Source organism: Monodelphis domestica, chromosome 7, assembly GCF_027887165.1.
Source record: "Monodelphis domestica isolate mMonDom1 chromosome 7, mMonDom1.pri, whole genome shotgun sequence".
Taxonomy (NCBI): domain Eukaryota; kingdom Metazoa; phylum Chordata; class Mammalia; order Didelphimorphia; family Didelphidae; genus Monodelphis; species Monodelphis domestica.
This window is the reverse complement of record NC_077233.1, coordinates 236,951,410-236,973,675: the sequence shown is the minus strand read 5'-3', so window position 1 is coordinate 236,973,675 and position 22,266 is coordinate 236,951,410. Positions and strand designations below refer to the sequence as shown.

Below are 22,266 nucleotides of genomic sequence, written 5' to 3'. Positions count from 1 at the left end.
AGAACAGGCAATATGGCAGACTGGACAGAAAAATTGCCCGAGTCAGGAGGTGCCAGGTGACAAATATTGGTTGTGTGACTCTGGACAAGTCACTTAACAACTAAGTAAGAGCAACTACCTAAAGTTGTAGAATATTTGCCAATTTTAATTGGTAGTTTTCTCACAAGGGACTCCCTGCATTAAGGAAGTCAGAGGTACATGAAACCCTACAAAATAGTTTCATAAAGAAATATATGTATTGTTCTTAATCTCTATGTACACAATTATTCTTACATGAAAAAAGAGGGAAATAAAGATTTACACATGTAAAAGCTTTTAGCTTACACAGTAACCTAGTATTTAAGAACATATTAAGACATTCAGTGTTAAGAATTGAAATGTAATTTTACACATCTTATAAAAAGCTGAACCTCATTTACCATCTCTAAGCTCTCTATATAATAACAAAATAACTTTTTCAAGTCAAGAAAAGAAGGACTTGCAATAAATTAATGTTTGGTTACTTATCATTAAATAAATTTAACAGGAAAAAATCTTACCTTTGATTCCACTATCACAAATCCATATAAGGTCATATTTTGCAACTTCATATCCTGGCATTAAATTATTAATTTTGGGATTAATCCCAACCTTTTTTCCACCTAAAAATTTAGAGATAAAAATGAAAGTGATTATACCATTGCTATAAATTCACTTTACATCATAGTCAATGGAAGGGAAAAAACCATCATAGACAACTTCATGACACATTTTCCAAAATGTATTTCAAAACTGCCTTAGTTATGAAATAAAAGTAAACACTGAAAATTGTGACACATCAATTTTATTTTATTTTTTCAGAAAAATCTGATATCAAGAGAATTTTATTTTTTATTATCATTTTTAAACCCTTACCTTCTGTCTTGGAATCAATACTCTATATTGCTTCTAAGGCAGAAGAATGGTAAGGACTAGGCAATGGGGGTTAACAATAAGTGACTTGCCCAGGGTCACACAGCTAGGAAATGTCTGAGGCTAAATTTGAACCCAGGAACTCCCGTGTCTGAACTTGGCTCTCAATACACTGAGCTACCTAGCTGCCCCAGAGAAATTAGATTTTTAACCAAAACTAATTTCATGTCTTTTGATCTTTGTTAATGTTGTGGTATAAGGTTTCCAGTTCTAAAGTCCCTGTCATGCTTTTCCTCTCATTAGTTGAATTCCTATCTATCCTATAAAGTCTTCTTTGAATATTCTATTTGGCTTAGTCCCAAAAAGACTATACTCAACAACAGAAGGAGTCAAATCCTATATTACTGCTTCCTAGGTAGATAGTAAGAGTTTTAAAATGCTATTCAATTTGAATGGCTCCTTAGGTACATTAAACATTAAATCCAAATATCATAATTATGGATCTAAGGGATAAAAGTTGGGTTTCAGAAGTCTTTCTTTCACTGATGAGAGAAATAAAGGACAAAACAAACCAAAAAAAACCACAAAACCAAAATTTTTTAAAATTAATAGGTTCTTTAAATAACAAGACCACTCATGTGAGATTACCTTACTCTCAGAGTAAGTTTTTCAAGAAATTCACATATTATGAAAATATTTTATATGATTTTGCATGCATAACCTATATCAAATTGCTTGCTGTCTGGGGATTGTGGGAAGGAGGGAGAAAACTTGGAACTCAAAATTTTTGAAAATGAATGGTAAAAATGGTTTCTACATGTAATTAGAAATACATATTTTAAAAGAGAGAAAGATGTTCACATATAATTCAAACAAATGAGGTTGTGTATTTTAACAAGGAGCAAAATGGTGGAAACTGTCAAAACATTTTGATTTGGAGTAATAAGACTAATAATCTCCTTCAGAAATTAAATCAATTAGTTTCTGTAATCTAAATAAAACTCATAAGACTATATACTATATCACAGGTCTATAAAATCCCATTATTTATTTTATAGTACAAAGAACAATAGAGCAAATATACAAATGAATTCAAGAATTATTGTTACTTACCTATAAACAATCTAGCATCCACATTTGGATATTTGCCAAGAAGTTTTTTACATACATCAATGGCTGGATCATCATGATCTTGTACACAAAGGAGTACTTCATACTAATCAAAGAAATTATAAAAATCATTTTAAGTTAACTAGCAAACTTTGAAAACCAAAATACTTATTATGCACTTCTTCAAAATTTATCTCATATCCAAGCAGAAAATGGAAATAAAAGGGAAGGCACAACCCAACATACAAGTCTTGTCATTTACACACAGGCCTTGAGAGGGACCTTAAATTAAATCCCAAGAATTTCAGTCTCCTTTGTGGTCAACTAGGTCCTACTGAGCATGATGTTAAGATTTATAGTAAATAATATGCAAGGTAAGCTAAACAGAAAAAAAACTCAATTTAATAAAAGGTTAGAATTTTAAACCTAATATTACTTATTGAATATTCAATAATCACAAGTTGTCCTACTATAATTAATTTCAAGAGACAATGATTTTCTTATTAAATATTAGTGATGTCTGCAGAAAGTGGGACTGGAACTAATAGTAATGAGCACTTTCATTCATGAAATTTGATGTATGCAATATTCTCCATTGTAAAAAACAAAACAAAACATATGCAACCATATAACTGTAATGATATCTACAAGTATAATCTGACTAGAACTTAAATTTACTTCTTATTAGTAAGATTAATAGTAAGTAGTAAGATTAGTAAGATTAAGGTAATTTTTTAGATTATCACTGGGTACATTACTAAATATTTTTAAAAGGTCCTTTTATCTTCCCAAGTGAAGCTATTGTCAAAAATACTGGAATATTATACACTTTGCAATTTTTATATTCCAGGACTGGAAGTAAGTTTATGCTGATCTATCCATACTCTCACACAGATCTGTAAAACTATGTTGGGTGTGCAAAGGATTAAAGTATACAATATTACTTTTTAAGACTGGAGGGAATTTTCTCCACCTCCCAAAAATACAAATATTAGCCTAATTCTTGATATCTTATTTATGTCTTGACCATTCCCATTTGCCCTATTTGTAGTTGAAAATTCTTATTAGGATTTATTGTCCATATGAGAACTATATTAACTACTCTGATATTTATCAAGCTAACAAAATTCTGAAAATGGAAAAATGGCATCCATGACAACCATCTCTAAATACTTAATATACTCTAAGCTATCAAGGCCTCTTCCCTTGGACTTTAAATGTAAATATTTTGCTAATTTCATTGTTCATTTGGTCCTTTCTCAGAAAGTGGGAGGAGGAAGGAGAAAAGGAGATAGGGATATCAGAATGAGTTTATTAGCAATTCTTGTGAAAGTTTAATTCAGGATAAGCTCTATTGGAATCTGTAGGTGGTCTAGTCAACAAAAGTATCAACTCTCATGTGTAACCAGATCTACCTTTAACTTTTTTTTTAATTTCAATTGATCTTTTGTTTTCAATTACATTCTTTCCCAATATATCTTTCCTCCCACACCCAGTGAGCCATTTCTTATAAGAATAAAAAGAAAAAAGAAAAGCAGTTTAGCAAAATCAACCAATGTACAGTTGACCCTCAGGACATCGTGGTTCACTTAACCTGGCTTTACTATATTGCAGGGTTTTTTAAAATCTAATTTTGTTTCATGGAGTTTTCGCTATATTGAGGGATTTTGCTTTCTTTGGGGGGGGGAAGAGTAAGAAACCACCAGTTTATTGAGTGAAAAATCCAACAGCAACCCCCCACCCCCACCCACAGCCCAACAAAAGAGCAGCTGAGCCCAGGCAAGATGCTTTGGACCACAGGACCGAGTACCAGGACCCAGGACCCCGGGCAGAGGAGGGCTAAGAAGGGAGAATGCCTTTGTGTCCAAAGCGCTGGGATGAGGATGAGCTGGGCAGCAGGAAAGGGTCTCAGCGGACAGAACACTCTCCAGAGGATCAGGGTGGATGGGAGGGGGGCAGTTGGGGCTCACCATGAGGAGGAAGGAGGCCTGTGGACATGCAGCCAGGCTGGGCCAAGAACAAAGGGTGGAGGGATCCTAGCAGAGCCCCATCTGGGAGGCTGCCCGCAGGGGGAGAAGAGGGGGAAGGAACAGGTAGGAGCCTGGGGGAGGCAGGACTAGGCCGGAATGTGGGAGCAGAGAAGCCAGAGGGAGTCACATGGAACAAAGAGGAGAGAGCAGGGAGCAGACGCCAAGGAGTTCTGAAGACACACACACATCAACAGGCCACTTGAGGACCCCTAGAAGAGGGGCCCAGGACAGACGGGGCCCTTTTCTGGCAAGCTCCATCCCTTTGGCCTCAGGCCATCCCGTTTGTCCCCCTCAGGAAAGCCCAGCTGACTTGAGACAGGACATTCCTGGGGTGGGGGAGGTGTAAAACGAACTCCTAAACAACAGATGGGGACCCATGGGTGCCCCTCACCAGCACCCTGTGCTCTCCCTCCATCACAGGAGTGTCTGGTGAGAGATCACTGCATCAAGGCAGCCTGGCAATCTGGGCCCCATCTCATGATACAGTCCTCCACCTCAACAAGGAAAGGAAGCCCGTTTTCGTTTTCTCAACCCTTTCGTTAGTCGAGACGTGGTTATTCCAATAATAAAGCATTCGGTTTCACTCACAATATACAAAAATTACTTCTTTGTAGGAGAGAAGGTCCTAAAAGCATCATCTTCCTTTAATGAGTCTCAAGGTTTGTTTGTTTTTTGAGTGAGCCACAAAGAATAGGAAGAATTCACAGAAAAGTTAAGAACTTTTCCCAGAGGAAACTAAAATAATTAAGATTCTTAAGGCCAGATTAAGCTGATCAGAGCCAAAATAACTATAAAAAGTTCTAAAATTTTTCATATAGTTTCCAAAGAATCAAAAGCTACTGTGATAGCCATGTTGTGGATGTCATATTACTCTGCAATTACAAATTAGCAATAAAAATTAATAGAGCAGATAATTTTGCAGCATAACCCCTCCCACCACCACCAAAAAATGTGGCTTCTAAATGATGGCAATATCACGTCACTAATGTCTCCACCAAAAAATCTGAGATAGATGATACAAGGAAGAAAATTTCCTTTTTATGTAGAAGGGTTTTAAATTTTCTTTTCATGAACTACAACTTTTTCGGGCCAACTTTTAAAAGCAAAAAAATTCCAATACTTTGGGACATTTTAGCTTGCCACTGAAAATTCAGTTGGCATGAATAAATAATTTTAATCTTTAACATAATTCCAGTTCAATTATGTGTCCAATATTTAAAAACAAAACCAAATTGGAGAGAGTATTGTAAATAGGTTCTAAATAACTGGGATTTAAACCAAGCATCTTCAGTTTCCAGCTGTGACAATCAACTACTTTTGTGTCTTTACAGTTTCATGATATTTTATCATCACTGGAAATGAAGATATTAGATCAATATTTGATCATGATAGTACAAAAATTCTTTAGATATATAATTGTTTGCTATGGAATGAGAAAGGCTTTAAAATATATATGTGTGTATATAGCCTTTATAAGAAAAGGCTTCCACCTTTTAAAAAAATTCAACATAATTCTATAAGGAAAAAAAAACATAATGAATTCTTAATTATCTTGCCTATTGGAGAAAAAATGAATACAGAAGTTAGACTTTTTGGTGATGAAATTTATCCTGAATTAAATTTTCACCAAAATTGCTAATATACTCATTCCAGTATCTCTATCTCCTTTTCTCTTTCTCCCTCCCACTCTCTAAGAATGGTATGAACAATGAAATTAACAAAATATTTAAATTTAAACTACAAAGGAAGAGACCTTGATAATTTATGAGTTTTTAAATAACCTCTTGATATTTAAGAATGCGATATTCCAAATTATAACAATTATCTAAATATGCAATTAAGTTTTCATTTTTAAATGGTATTATGAAGACTTAAAAACATTTTTTTTAAACCCTTACCTTCAGTCTTGGAGTCAATACTGTATATTGTTGCCAAGGCAGAAGAATGATAAGGGCTAGGCAATGGGGGTTAAGTGACTTGCCCAAAGTCACACAGCTGGGAAGTGTCTGAGGCCATATTTGAACCTAGGACCCCCCATCTCTAGGCCTGACTCTCAAACCACTGAGCCAACCAGCTGCCACCTTAAAACATTTTTAAAGGCTCCAAGAATTTAAAGTTTAGTATGTGAATAGTTTATAGGTCATATTCATAAACAATTCCCATTAATTCAACTCTATAGGAATTAGTAAACAATTTTACAATAGCGAAATGAGATTTTTTTTTCATTTTTAAAAGTAAAAATATTTTTTAAATATACTATCCAAGGGGGCAGCTGGGTGGCTCAGTGGATTGAAAGCCAGACCTAGAGACAAGAGGTCCTAGGTTCAAATCTGGCCTCAGACACTTCCCAGTTGTGTGACCCTGGACAAGTCACTTAACCCCCATTGCCTAGCCCTTACTGCTCTTGGAACCAATACACAGTATTGATTCCAAGAAGGAAGGTAGAGGTTTTAAAAAATAAAAAATAATAAAATAAAATAAAATACACTATCCAATAATATTACATATTAAATGACATTTCTGCTCCTGTATAAATGTCTAGTTTGTAAAAAAAAAATCCTATTTACATAGAAAGGACTTTATTAAATTTGGATTTGTCCTAACTTTCCAATAAAAACAGAATAGAAGAAAAAGAACCAGTACAACAGTTCTGCTCACAATAAAGGGTTTAAACAGGTAGTTGTGAATGCATGAAGAAAGCAGTCTACTTGCTCAATTTTTTAGGCTAATTTTTAGAAGCTATGGATTTCAAAATTTAATTCCTATAAGAAAACCATATAAATATAAAATTATTTGCAAATGTTTTGTAGCCATGGAAATTTTTTTTTGTCTTTTAACAAATTAGTTGATTACATTTTAATACTAATTTTATACTCCCATACCAGATTTCTTGTATTTTAATAGATGAGTTAATTTTTTACCCTCAATATTATGAAGACATAGTACCTCCAGCTTTCTTCACTTCTCCATTTGTTCATTTCCCTAAAAAACAGCTCCTTTAACCCTAAGTTTCCACCTTAAAATAAACAAACAAAAACCCAGCAATTTTTAATCATGAAAATATTAATATTTCTTTTTGGGACATAAGCCATCATGAATGGAAGAATCAGAAAATTAGATCTGGAAGGGAGTTTTCAGGTCATATAATTCAGTTCTTCCCTATTATAGATGAAAAAGTAGAGGATCAGAACAGCAAACTGGCTTGTTCAAGGTGTTACACAGAAAGTACTAAAAGTATGGATTTGAATCCTTTGAGGTAGGATTTTAGACTCAAAATTCAGTCTCTATTATATGAGACAGATACTACAGAAAATGTACTCTTAAATTCTAATTTTAATGGCATATATAGACAAATGAAATTTCCTCAATGTAAAAAAATAAGACAAAATTGCTTTAATGGCCAATAACTTTTATAGTACAAAAAAATTCACTAAGTAGTATATAAAATACAGTGTCATTCATATTTTTTAAAAAGTCACATATAGTATGGATTAAGTGAAAAAGGAAATTAATACATATACAATTTTAAGGTTTACGAAAAACTTTCAGATAAGGTTCATGTTATAATATCCATATATGGTAATATATTAAAAAATAAACTTGAGATGAATGCATATTTAATTTCAAGACTCTATCCTCTAATCATAAGTTAAAAGAGAAAAATTATGTTTCATTTTAGCTAATGTTTAACATTATTCTCTTATTAGATTTGAATCAAACCACATTGTTTTTCACTTGTTTGCTTATTATCTCTTTCATTAAATTGTGAGCTCCTTGAGGACAAGGACTCTCTTTTTGCTTCTTTTTATATCCTCATTGTTTAGGACAGCATTTGGCATAAATGAAGCACAAATACATCTTACTAAACTATTGGAAAGAGCACTGTATTTGGAGTCAAAGAACATGGGTTTGAAACCTGTCTCTGAAGTTAGTAGACTTCTATGAACCTTAGTTTCCTCACCCAGAAAATGAGAAGGTCGGATGACATCTGCAAATCTAAATATTATGAAAAAGATAATTTAGTGAAAATGTTGTTGTATTTTTTTTTATGTTGCCCTACATTTAAGGACATCCTTTTTGGCACATTAAACCCTCCTGAGAACCTATGGTACATCCTCTTCATGAAGATTTCATTTGCCAACTTAAATGACTGCCTCAGTCACCCTAACTTAATGATAAAAGGAAAGTATGTGGTCCCTGTTTTAAAGCATTCTATAGAATACAAAAATAAATAAAATCTAAATTTAAATTCAAAGAAAGAGCTTCAAAAAAGTTCTTCTCACCACTCTCCTTTCCTACTGGAAAAATCTCCAGATTGGCCTTTTTTTTCACTCTTTCTCTAGGTTCTCATCCTTTTTTAATTCTTTCTTCACATAACTAACAAAATAATCTTCCCATGGCACAGGTCTTACAGATTAGTCATTTTACAACTTTCTGTAACTAATGCTTTTAAGAATGAATGAATATACATATGTGTCTATAAATTTGTAAAAACTCCACCCCCCCATCTGTCATTTAAAAATCTTCCATAATTTGGTTTCAACTTAGCTTCCCAACCTTACTTCCTTTAATAAACTGTGTTTCAGTCAAATTGGTCTACCAGTTATTCTTTGAACTCATGCCATCTCCCATCTCTGTGGAATTACACAAGCTATCCCATGCCTGAAATTCATCTCCCTTTAAACTTGTCCAAAACAGAACTCATTATGCTCCCTAAATCAACCTCTTCTACCTACTTTCCTATTTCTACTGTTCTATCATCTTCCCAGTTACCCAGCCTCAAAATCATAGAAGCATCTTCGCCTCTTCCAGCATGCACATTCAAGCACACTATCTACCATCTTTATTCATTTCTCCTTGTTCACACTGCCACAACCCAAATTCAAGCTAATTCTACTACAACAGGCCACCTCACCCCCTCACCCACAGTTTCAGTTTAGGTGGCTTCAGTTATCCATGGGAATTCCAGGGGAAGAAGGAAGGCAGGAAGGGGGCTTTGATGAATGAGAAATAGTTAGTATACAGTTAATGTGCCTATAGCAAGAGTTCGCTGGTGTCATTTCTTCTGCTTTCACTTGGAGAGAGGTTTTTTTAGCTTTTGGGTGGCTTGGGGGAGCATGGACAACCAAGTTGAGAGGCAGGAGCTGGGAGAGAGCACGCAGTACTATATGGTAAAATTAACATAAATGTTGTTAACAGTTGAAGCGAGAACTGTCTATGGTTTTAGGCATCCTCTGAAGGTCTCAGGGTAAATATGCTCCATAGATAAGGGGAGACTAACATTATTGTATAATAATGTACAATGTACTTTATTAGTACTTATTTAGTGTTAGTAATGTCTTACCTACTGTGCATTTCTCAGTTAAACTTTATTATATGTATGTATGTACAAGAAAATTATGTTATATACGGTGTCAGCAGGTGTTTGCTTATATCTGCAGTTTCAGCCATCCACAGGAAGGTGATGGAAGCTATTCCCTATAGATAGAGAAGATCTACTATAACTGGTTTCCATGCACCTACTCTTTCTCATCTTCAATTCATCCTTTTCACAAAATTGCCAAAATAATCTTTCAAATGTAAATTTTTAACACACATCACTCCCATGTCTGTAATTTCTCTCTTCCGAGGTCTTTCAACTTCTCCTCACATCAAGAATTTCCTATCATACATCTCAAACTCAACATGTCAAGAAAAAGAACTCATTTTATGCTCCCCATCTACTTCTCTTCTAAACTTCCCCATTTTTGTCAAAGGCACCACCATCCTTCTAGTGCACTAGTTTCAGTACCTTAAGAGTTATCCTCAACTACTACCCTCTCACTCTGTCTAATCAATTGCCAAACCTTGCCGTTTCTACTTCACAGTATCTCTTGCATCAATCCCCTTTCTCTCCACTCACAGCTCAGATACTCATCACTTCTCACTTACATCACTGAAAGAGATTCCTGAATGGGGTCTCTGATTCAACTCTCTCAGTCCTCTAATCCATCCAGGACTCTGCTACCAAAGTAATTTTCTTTAATCAAAGACAATAACATATCACTTCCCCTACTCAGTAAACTAAAATGGCTCTTCATTGTCCCAAGGATCAAATATAAACTGCTCTGTTAACTTTCTGAGACGTTCACAAATTGTCCCAATCCTATTTTTCAAGTCTCATTTACTCCTGCTCACCATGTAATCCAGCAAAACTGATCTCTAGTATTCCTCCCTCAAACCTACATCTCTAATCTCCCATCTCCATGCATTTGGTCTTGCTTTATCTCTAGTCCCACAGAAGCACTTAAGACATAGTTCTAAAACCATCATCTACATATGAAGCTTCTTCTGATCCCTACAACTGCTAAAGCCCTTCCTTTCAAACAACTTTGAATTTATTGGTATTTATTCTTATGTGTACACACACATACAGACACCCACATGCATGCACAAACCTTGTCTCAATGTAAACTTCTGTGAATAGGGATTATTATTGTATTTTCATCTCTAGAAGATAACACAGTGCCTAGCATATCATAAATATTTAATTAATATTTGCTGACTGATTACTGATGAGCTATTTTTATTGTTTAGTCATTTCAGTCATATCCAACTCCTTATTACCCCATTTGGGGTTTTCTTGTAAAGATACTGGAGTGGTTTGCCATTTCTTTCTCCAGCTCATTTTACAAATAAGAAAACTGAAGCTAACAGGGCTAAGTGACTTGCCCAGGGACACAAAGCTTGAGTGTCTAAGTCTGGAGTGTGCTCCCTTCAGTATGCCACTTAGCTGTCTAGCTGTCCCATGATATACACACATCCAAAAATATATGCATATGCCTACACACATTGTGTGTACACACATACATACTGTCACAAAGCATCTTTTCCTAGTATTCTCCCAGAAAGGAAAAACGATATGAAAAAAATATATGTTCCAACCCAACCCTTTTAAAAACTGTTAATAGTGTACTTACTTTAGGATAATCCAATTCAAAGAATGTTTCTAAATTGTTGATTAAATTAGGATCCACACCTTTCAACGGTTTCAAAAGTGTAATGCCAGGGAGTTTGCTATATGGCTGTTTGTCTGTTGCCTTCTTGTTGAGATGTAAACGTCTATAAAAGTCAAAATATAAAGAGAGATATAATATATAAGTATTATAAACAAGTGAATGCTGAGCATAAACAATAATAAATACCAAACTTGCCAATAAATTATTAAATGCTGAGTTACAAGTAAATGTTTTAACGTTACTATTTGTAGAGTTAGTCATAGAAGTTAGTTATGCTTTTGTTGTCTCTGGTCACAAAACACATCAATATATTCACAAAAAAGATTAATAACCAAATATGTGATGTAAATATCTCTAATGAACTATATATTACCAAAAAAATGTATTATAAACTTTTAAAAAATTATTGTCTCTCCTATATGCTACATACTGTGTTAGGGCCTATAAATGTGAAAGAGTCCTTGCCACAAGGAGCTTGCACTCCATCCAGGGAAGATGTAATATAGATACAAAATATATACTTAATAGATACAAGGTGATAGGAGATGGAAAGGAGCACTGAAGAGAATAGTGATTTTAAAAGAGTATTTTGTTAGTTTCACAAGTACCATGAAATTTTAGGTACTGTATTACTACAGACATAAATTTACAAATATGTTATTTCATATAAATTTTACTTACCCAAAATATGTAATATGTTTAATATTCAATTCACAAAATAAACAACTCATCTATTACTCAAAATTAGCCTCAAAACATGAATTCAACAAAAAATATCTGCTCTTATAGAAGAGTGCATGTGTAAGTCTTGAATATTACCAATTAAAAATTCTATTTACTGAAATTCTTCATGTTAACAAACTTTTGATATACACTGATAAAGAAGGCAGTGTTTGAGCCGAGTCATGATAAAAACTAGGAATTCTTTGAAGAGTTATGGTAGGAGCCTATTTTAGACATGGAGGGCAGCCAGTGCAAAAGCCACAGAAAAAAAGGGACAGAATACTGTATGAAAAACAATAAGATCATTTTGATGGGAACATAGTACATAGGAGTAGTTTATAGTAAGCCCGGAGTAGTAGGCTTTAAAGGAGACACTTAATAATTTTGAGCTACTAGAGTTAATGAGGTAAAGGATGACATGAACTGCACCTTAGAAAGAATATCTTTACCAGTCAGATGGAGTAAGAGCTGTATAAAGGATGAATTGGAATGGGAAGAGGCGCCAATGGGAAGAACAATTAAAAAGTTCTTGGAATGAACTAGAATAGTGACTCTTTGAATTTAGAAGAGAAACAAGAGAAATTATATAACAGAACTAAAAGTTTTGGATACCAATTGGTTTTATTAAATGTAAATGAATACAATATCTGCTTCAAATTTGTTTGTTAACATCCAAAAGGTTCAGGTCGGCCACTTTCAAAGGGCAACCTTTTACCCAACCTCATATCTTAGTTTCAAGGCACTTCTTAGCTTTTACATTTTTAAGGTAGAGTCTAAATTTTATATGACTGAAAGTTTTTTAATTATGCTTCCTCACCAAGATAATCCTGAAGAAACATTGTACACGTGTTCTATTCCTTTTTATTTGATTTTCTTTTACAAAATAAAAACCTGACATAACATTAGAGTCAAACACAGGAAAACCAGAGTTAAATTAAGGATCTGGCAAATGCTCCAATTGATGTGTAGCAATGTTTTCCTCCTCCTTCTTAAAGGTCCTCTTTACTTGTTTGAAATGAAAAAGGAATCAAGAAAATTTTTTGATATTTGTATTCTATAATAAACTATATATACTGGCTACTGGCAACAGGAATGATCAGGGAGATAACTGGAATATTCTTAAGTGGGAGATAATTCACGGGATCGAATGTTAAGCAACTGAGAAGCATTGACTTGTTCCCAATTAAACACAGAGGCAGAAGTTAATAAACCTTTTTTTCCTGAGTTGAAGGGGTTGAAGCAAAATACAAAATAAAAATAAAGGGATAAATTTATATGGGATTCTTGAGTACTGTTCAATAATAGGATTAAGAAGCTAAGAGTGACAGAAACGAATTAAGAGATCAAAACTATTTTATAAATTAAGCACCTCATCTTCTAATAGCACTATTCTAAAAGTTCACATAACTTTTAAGAATTAATTTATTTAGAATATTTTTCCATGATTCATGATTTTTCCCACTCCTCTTCCCTCTCCCCTCCCTTAGTTGACAAAAAATTCCATTGGGTTATACATGTATCATTGTTCAAAACCTATCTCCATATTATTCATATTTGCAATAGGGTGATTTTTTTAACGCCAAAACCCCAATCATATCCCCATGGAACCACATGACCAATCATATGCTTTTCTACTCCCACAGTCCTTTCTCATAAGTTCCTCAGTATTGTCCTGTATCGTTGTATTGCTACTAGTAGAAAAGTCTGTTACAACATAAGATTGTGCCACAATGTTTCAGTTTCTGTATATCACATTACTTTTTTAAAACTGGCAACTAAAATTATAATTTGGCTTCAACTATATGCCAAGTTTTGTCTTTTGTACTAACTTAAAGGAGTTAGAGATTTGAAAGCTCACCAAGATCCAGACCTATTTTTAAAAAGTAAACCTCTTACCCTTTTTGAATATGAATAACTTTTATAATATATCATGGCACAATATACTAAGCTACATTTCATTCAAATGTATTATTGACTTTTTTATCACATTTAAATAATTTGCTCACCTATTCTGAGAAATTGGGCAGATTAGTATTAGAAAATTGGGGAGATTTTTTAGAAGCCTACAACTAAGGAGACTATAAAGTGTCAATTTGCAAGATCAGAAGAAAAGGTGTATCTAGTTTTTAAATAATCTTTTAGTCTTTTTACAATATTACTATTAGACTAAAATTGTTAACTTGCTTTTATGGATTTCAAGAGAAATGTATTAATGTAAACCAAATTTAAAGCAGAGCCTTAGTGTAGCTTCTTTTTTTTTTTAATTGGAATAAAGCATTCCCTTATGTTGCCCAATCAATGACTAGTATCATTTCATGTTGTAGAGGCAATGATGATAGACATTAAAGCTTTGGTTATTGAAATTCCATTCACTCAAAAGATTTCAATAAGTACAAATGTTTTCACAATCCAATTCCACAATCTAAGGCAATTTCTTTTATGGCAAGATGGCATACTGTATTTGATCTCTAAGATTCTTTTCGGCCACAAAATTGCATCATTCTATTTTCTACTATCAATTATGCCTCAAATCCCTTGCTATTACCAAAAGTTATTATTTAAGAACCACATGACTACTCAGTTATCTCTAGTTTCATAAATAACTGGTGGGGCAATAAATCATTTGGTAATTATTTGAGGGAGGGTTTTTTCTTTAATAGAGGGATTAAGGCTTCCTCCTCTCCTCCCCACATTCTCTCCCTCCCCACCCCCCCATCCTTTTTGGTATCAAGATATATCAGTGAATCCTCAGAGAGAAGCTGAGAAAACAAAATTTTTAAATGAGGCTATCTTGTGAATTTTAGACGCAATCTGTAGGATCCTAGAGTAATAGTTAAGATATTATCATGAAACTTTTATTTTTTTTAATAAAATACATTCTAAAAACATAAGACATTTATCTGGGAAGCCCAATAATGGAGATAAGAGATAAAAATAACCACTGGAGGAAGTAGGGAACTTATCCAGAAAAATAAAGGAATGTAGGGAAAAGGAGACCTGTAGAGAAAGGAGCTAGCTAAATAAATGTGTTTAAGACAGTATGGGTTCTAGGTTATCCTGTTTCTCCCTGGGAAAAAATCTCCCTGTGACCTTGTTAATGTTTAAAATTCCTTTAGAAATGAAAAAAAATTTTTTTTTATTCTACAATACAGCAGTATTCCCCACAAAGTTTCCTTGACCACAATCATGATCTTAATAACAGCAAAGACCCAAATAACCTCCTTGAGTCAATTTTAGGAGACTGCTTCAACTTAGGCCTGATGCCCAATTTTAGTCCTCCTTCAATTGTACTTTACACACTTTATATAAGAAGTTCACTTTTAAAAAGTTATTCTCTCTTTTATCAGCAATAAATCGTTCACAATAAAGGGCTATGAAATTTATTGTGCTTCGCAGATTCAAGACAAAAAAAAAGGAAAAAACTTGAGTTTTAAAATTTTAGTAATATTTTTCCAAGTTGAAAGTCACAATCCCTCTAGTTTGGGAAGGTTATCTCTTCATTTAAAAGTGCAAGATACATGATAGAGTAAGCATCATATTTTAACAAAGTAAAAAAAAAATCTGGAACTATAACATAAGCATGGGGGGAGGGGGAAAGCATTTTGTTATGGACTTCTACAAAACATGTAAAAAGAAAGAAACTGATGAGTCCAAGAACAAAATCCCAAGATTGGTATGGAGGCATTAAGCAACATTATTGTTTATCAATTTTGTTTTTAAGTTTTTGATTCAGCAGGGGAAAACATACCTTTTAAAGATGCTTCCAACCAGATAATTCCCATGTATCATTAAAAAAAAAAAATCAAAGTAGCTAACAATTTCTTTATTTGTTTTGATGACAATTTCAACACTCAAAAAGTTGAAGCAATGAGGAAAAGAATTCTGGATTTTTACTAGCAAAAAGGAAACTGGTTGCTTAAGCAAAAATCATAGCAACTTTGGAGAAAGTCGCTTATTTTAGTTTATGATAAAGAAAAGAGGGGAGGTTAAGCATAGTTTGATAAGTGCTCTAAATTCTGGGACAACAGATTTTCAAAGGGTTCAGAAAATATTTAGGGATTCAACAGCCTAAAATTCTGCCTAGAAAGGTAGCCCTGGAAGAATGGGAAACAAATACAACAACACTGAGGAAATTAAGTGGACTCATTAACAAAATTCATTTGATTGCAAAAGGAACATAACTTTTTAAGGAACATACATGAAAGATAAAAATTAAGGAATTTAAAGAATGACGAAGGAAAGATAGAAAATTCTATAAGAATACTACAAGTAGTAAAGCCTGCTAGTACTTAAAAGGGAAGACAGTAAATGAAAAAAGGCAACAAAAAGATTTAAGAAGTTTTATTTAAGAAAAAGAAAAGACAAGTGCCAAATATCAGTATTGATGTTATTGCTATGTTTGAAAAGATATGTAAGCAATTTGTAGATAATAAAAGGAATGCCTTACATATTCTCCTAAAAATAATAAACAGTATACATTTAAAACCATCAGCAAGCATCATCTGCAATGGGGATAAATTAGAGGCCTTTCTAATAAGATCCAGAGTGAAGCAAGGATGCCCATTATCACCTCTATTATTTAACATTGTACTAGAAACACTAGCAGTAGCAATTAGAGAAGAAAAAAAAATTGGAGGGATTAAAAAGTATCACTTAAAAACTATCACTCTTTGCAGACAATATGATGATCCACTTAAAGAATCCTAGGGAATCAACTAAAAAGCTAGTGGAATTAATTAACAACTTTAGCGAAGTTGCAGGACACAAAATAAACCCACATAAGTCATCAGCATTTCTATATATTTTCATCACAACTCAGCAGCAAGAGTTAGAAAGAGAAATTCCATTTTAAATCACCCTAGACAATGTAAATATTTAGGAATCTATTTGCCAAGACAAACACAAGAATTATATGAACACAACTACAAAACACTTTCCACACAATTAAAACTAGATCTAAATAATTGGAAAAACATCAATTGCTCATGGGTAGGACAAGCTAACAAAATAAAAATGACAATCCTACCCAAATTAATTTTCTTATTCAGTGCCATACCTATCAAAGTATGAAGAAACTTTTTTTTATCAAATTAGAAAAAATTATAAGAAAGTTCGTTTGGAAGAACAAAAGATCAAAACTATCAAGGAAACTCATTTAAAAAATGTAAAGGATGGGGGCCTAGCAGTACCAGATCTTAAACTGTACTACTATAAAGCAGTGGTCATCAAAACAAAATGGTACTGGCTAAGATACAGAAGGGAGGATCAATGGAATAGACTTGGAGTAAATTACCTCAGCAAGATAGTGTATGATAAAACCAAAGATTCCAGCTTTTAGGACAAGAACCCACTATTTGACAAAAACTGCTGGGAAAATTGGAAAACAGTATGGGAGAGATTAGGTTTATATCAACACCTCACACTCTATACCAAGATAAATTCCAAATGGGTAAATAACAAATATAAATAAGGAAATTATAAGTAAATTAGGTGAACATAGAATAGTATATCTGTCAGATCAATGGGATAGGAAAAAATTTAAAACAAGCAAGAGAAAGGGAATATCACAAAATGCAAAATGAATAATTTTGATTACATTAAATTTAAATAGTTTTGTACAAACAACACCAATGCAATCAAAATTTGAATGGAAGCAACAAATTAGGAAAAAATCTTTATAAAAAAACTCTGACAAAGGTCTAATTTCTCAAATTTATAAGGAACTAATATGCAAAAAATCAAGTCATTCCCCAATTGATAAATGGGCAAGGGACATGAATAGGGGTTTTCAGATAAAGAAATCAAAACTATTAATAAGCACATGAAAAAGTGTTCTAAATCTCTCATAATTAGAGAAATGCAAATCAAAACAACTCTCAGGTACCACCCTTACACTTAGCGGATTGGCCAATATGACAGTAAAGGAAAGTAATAAATGTTGGTGGGGATGTGGCAAAATTGGGACACTAATATATTGCTGGTGGAGTTGTGAATTGATCCAACCCTTCTGGATGGCAATTTGGAATTATGCCCAAAGGGTTTTAAAAGAATTCCTGCCCTTGGATCCAGTCATACCACTACTGGGTTTGTATCCCAAACAGTAATAGGGAAAAATACATGTATAAAAATATTTATAGCTGCGCTCTTTGTGGTGGCAAAAAGTTGGAAAATGATGGGGTATCCATTGATTGGGGAATGGCTGAAAAAATTGTGATATATATTGGTGATGGAATACTATTGTGCTCAAAGAAATAAGGAACTGGAGAAATTCCATGTGAACTGGAAAGACCTCCAGAAATTGATGCAGAGTGAAAGGAGCAGAACCAGGAGAACATTGTACACAGATCCACTGCAGCACAACTGAATGTAATGGACTTCTCTAATAGCAGCAATGCACTGATCCAGTACAATTCTGAGGAACTTATGAAAAAGAATGCTATCCACATCCACAGAAAGAAGTGTGGGAGTAGAAAAGCATATGACTGATCACATGGTTCAATGGGGATATAATAGGGAATGTTGACTTTAAATGATCACTCTATTGCAGATATTGATAATGTAGAAATGTGTTTTACTAAATAATACATGTATAACCCAGTGGAATTGCTCATTGGCTCCAGGAGTGGAGAGGAAGAAAGGGAGGAGAAGAAAATGAATTATGTAACCATGGAAAAATATTCTAAATTAATTAAATTTAAAAAAATTTTAAAGACAATTGGCTGCAACTAAACATTAAGATCACCAAATAATATTTTTAAAAAAGATGAAACTGATTCTATCTTAACCAACCTGAAGCAACTGGTTATTGATAAGGGAAGTTACATTTTAATAAGCTGGTTGTATACAGTCTTTCTAACCACTGACTTCTTGGAACAAAGATCAAAATTATCACCACATTTGAAGACTAAAAATGATGAGATGATTTAATGTGCAATTGAAACAGATGAATTATATAATTTCCCTAACATGTTATTCTAGGACTCTTCTGATATTAGAAAAAAGAAAAAATTATGACTAGAAAATCATGAACATTATTACCACCAAAAAAGGCAATCCAATGTTTACTAAAATTTAATGATCTCATATAACTATGCTCACAAACTTTAAGATGGAAGGAATAGAGATGAGGAAATTGAAGCCCAAAGTGGTAAAGTTCTTGTACAAGGTCACACAGATAATAATTGGATGGATCAAGATTCAAGCAAGGCCTCTGACTTCCAATCCAGAGTTCTCCCCATTCCATTGCACCACATGTCTTACTTTCTGGACTCACCTGACAATTCACACATATATCCAGAATATTCTTTTTTTTTTTTTTTAAACCCTTACCTTCCTTCTTCAAGGCAGAAGAGTGGTAAAGGCTAGGCAATGGGGGTCAAGTGACTTGCCTAGGGTCACACAGCTGGGAAGTGTCTGAGGCAAGATTTGAACCTAGGACCTCCCGTCTCTAGGCCTGGCTCTCAATCCACTGAGCTACCCAGCTGCCTCCTATCCAGAATATTCTTGATTAAAATATAAGAAGTAAATGGGAAGTCTGTGTTGATTTCAATAGCATACCATATCTTTGCAGTCAAAGTACTGAATATGAAATTCTACTGTTTGGGATTTGTCGATTTAAGTTTTAAAAAGTTTAATAATTATTTGTTTCACTAGGGCAAAATGTAAGTTTTAAAAGACTCTTTTCCAACAAGATGACATCTATGTCTTATCATGATAAAAAAAATCCCTAAAGACAAAACCTGTGTAACTTGGTTCCACAAAATTCTGATTATTATCAAATGAGGCATAAAACAAGAAGATGCATGCTCACCAAGAGTGTTTGCCACTGCCAAAGAGAGTCATCCAATTCAGACTATAAATGGGAAAAGGAGTTCTTATGGATGGTAAGATTCTCCAAAGGTTTCTATCAAACTGCCCACAGTCATCTAGCAAGAGCAAGGGAATAACTTAACAGTCAGTCTATTTGCTCCCTTAGAACTAGAATGTTGAATGAGAACTCATATAATGAATGTCAAGAGGTCTGGGAGAAGGGCCCCAAAAAATTGATAGATGAGCATGAACAAGAGTTGTATGGGTTGAGAAGTGTGGATGCAGGGGTATGATGGCAAATGTTTAACAATCAGCTCTCAGGAGGAGGAAAAACGTGGTAACAATATACTTTTAAATTTAATCTTCATTATTAACATTCTCTTTATCATTTTCTCAAGTCTAGACCAATACCAAAATCCTAATGCATGGTCTGATTTGTAATATTTGCCAATGTCTAAAGACTGCCTTCAAAAAAAATTTTCTTCTGTGTGAATGAATTATAGTTTTGCACTATTAAAGGAAATACCTACACAATAAGGTCACAGATCCAGTGAAGTATTAATATCATTTATGTTATTTATCATTATATTTATGTATTATTTAGTTTTATTTAGCTATAATTTAATATTTAATTCTGCTATTAAAGTATTTATTATGAAAATTTATTAAGATTAATAACATTAGCATAGTAAAATTAATAAATAAATTTGAAAATTAAGCAAATTATTATTTCTGTAGAATGGAATAAGACAAATAAATGCAACAATCTATAATGATGTTAGAGAAAAAATATTTATAGTTGCACTCTTTATGGTGGCAAAAAATTGGAAAATGACTGGGTGTTCATTGATTGGGGAATGGCTGAATAAATTGTGGTATATGGTGGTGATGGAATACTATTGTGCTCAAAGGAATAATGAGTTGGAGGAATTTCATGTAAATTGGAACAACCTCCAGGAATTGATGCAGAGTGAAAGGAGCAGAACCAGGAAAACATTGTACACAGAGACTGATACACTGTGGCACAATCAAATGTAATGCATTTCTCTACTAGCAGCAATGCAATGATCCAGGACAATCCAGAGGAACTTATGAGAAAGACTGCTATCCACATCCAGAGAAAGAACTGTGGGAACAGAAATGCATTACAAAAACATATGCTCAATCACATAGTGTGATAGGGATGTGATTAAAGTTTTTATATTAAAAGATCACTCTACTGCAAATATGAATAACATGGAAATCGGTTTTGAACAAAGATACATGTATAATCCAGTGGAACTACTTGTTGGCTTTGAGAGGGAGGAGAGTGGGGTCATGAATCATGTAACCATGGAAAAATATTCTAAATAAACATTTTTTAATTGTTAGAGAAAGAGCTTTTAGCTGATAAACTCAGACCATGAAGGAAAATCAGACAGGCACCTAAATCATTTGAAATATAAATCAAATCCAGAAATATTTCAATTCAACAAACACATATTAAGCACCTACTATTTGTGCAATACTAAGTTTTCAAAAAGGAAGAACACCTATCCTTATACTCGGAGAACTTATAATCTAATAGGTCATGGGGGTAGGGATAGAGGTGGGTTAGAAAAGGTGTAGTGGTGGTGACTATGTATTACTCACAAATAAGTTATGATGTAAGGTAAAATGTGATATTTACTAAAGAAAAGTCCAAAGTACTATAAGATGTCAATAAACAAAGATTCATTAAGTACTTAATATATGACAGGGGAGGGTTTAACCAAACTGTAAAGGACTTTAAGATGCCAAGAGTTTATATTTGGGCATTTAATCAAGGATCAATCACACACACACACACAAAAAATACCTACTAAAGTGAAACTTACTTTTATCATTCCAGCTCTCTGCACAATTACAACCTTTGTAAGCTTTCAATTTGAAAAGTACTGCATGAGTATCTACATTATGAATGGCAGAAATTAGATTCATAGTATCCTGACCATAAAATCGCTTTTTTTACACTTGCCAATCATGTCAATCATGCCTCTGCTTTAGAACAAGAATTTAAATATTTCAGAAAAGGTTTTCTTAATCACTTGCTGTTGCTTGATAAAAACCCACTTTTTTTTTTTGGACCAGTTTTAGTATTAAGCCCAGGGGTGTTTGCACAAAATCTATGTCATTACTTTCTGAACTGAATAGGGCCAACCAAGCTTTCACAATTAGTGCAAACCATTAGCAGGATAAAGGGCTCTCTATTTGAGTCAGCAGCACAGTTTCTATCTACTATGAGGCTTCTCATAGACTTTTAGCCCAGAAATAATTCTTGGAGAAAAACAGTGATTCCCAACCCAAACACTGGATAATAGCTAAATTCTCCACTTCAAGTAGCTGTTATCCATAGTTCGGTATTTCATGATGGCTCAAGGTATCAGGTCCAGCCAGGGTTGAGAGTCAGTTTACAGCAAGAAGATAGGTGTGTCACAGATCATAGAGGGGTTACAGAGAAGGAAAAGGGGGAAAAATCAATTTTTAAAGTTCATAGGTTTTAAAGACATTGGTTAGTAAATATTTTGCACCCCAGTAAAAAATCTGCCATGGACTAGTAGTCAGAAAACAAATTCTAACACAAACCCTTCATTTATAAATGAGGAAACTAAGGATCATAAATTAAATCACTGGGTCAAAGTTACAAAGCTAATTAGTGGAAAGTTTAAAAAAAGTCTAGTACTGAA

General features: G+C 33.6%; 1 protein-coding gene across 1 annotated transcript in view; it reads right to left on the bottom strand.

The window, feature by feature from the left end:
- The window catches only part of UGCG (UDP-glucose ceramide glucosyltransferase), a 61,173-nt gene that overhangs the window by 12,649 nt on the left and 26,258 nt on the right, over positions 1–22,266 (bottom strand). Inside the window, exons 2-4 of the mRNA XM_001365764.4 lie at positions 10,991–11,132; positions 2,005–2,107; positions 540–641 (exon numbers count right to left, since the gene is read on the bottom strand). Coding sequence (XP_001365801.1) covers positions 540–641; positions 2,005–2,107; positions 10,991–11,132 — 347 coding nt within the window. The remainder of the gene's footprint in view (positions 1–539; positions 642–2,004; positions 2,108–10,990; positions 11,133–22,266) is intronic.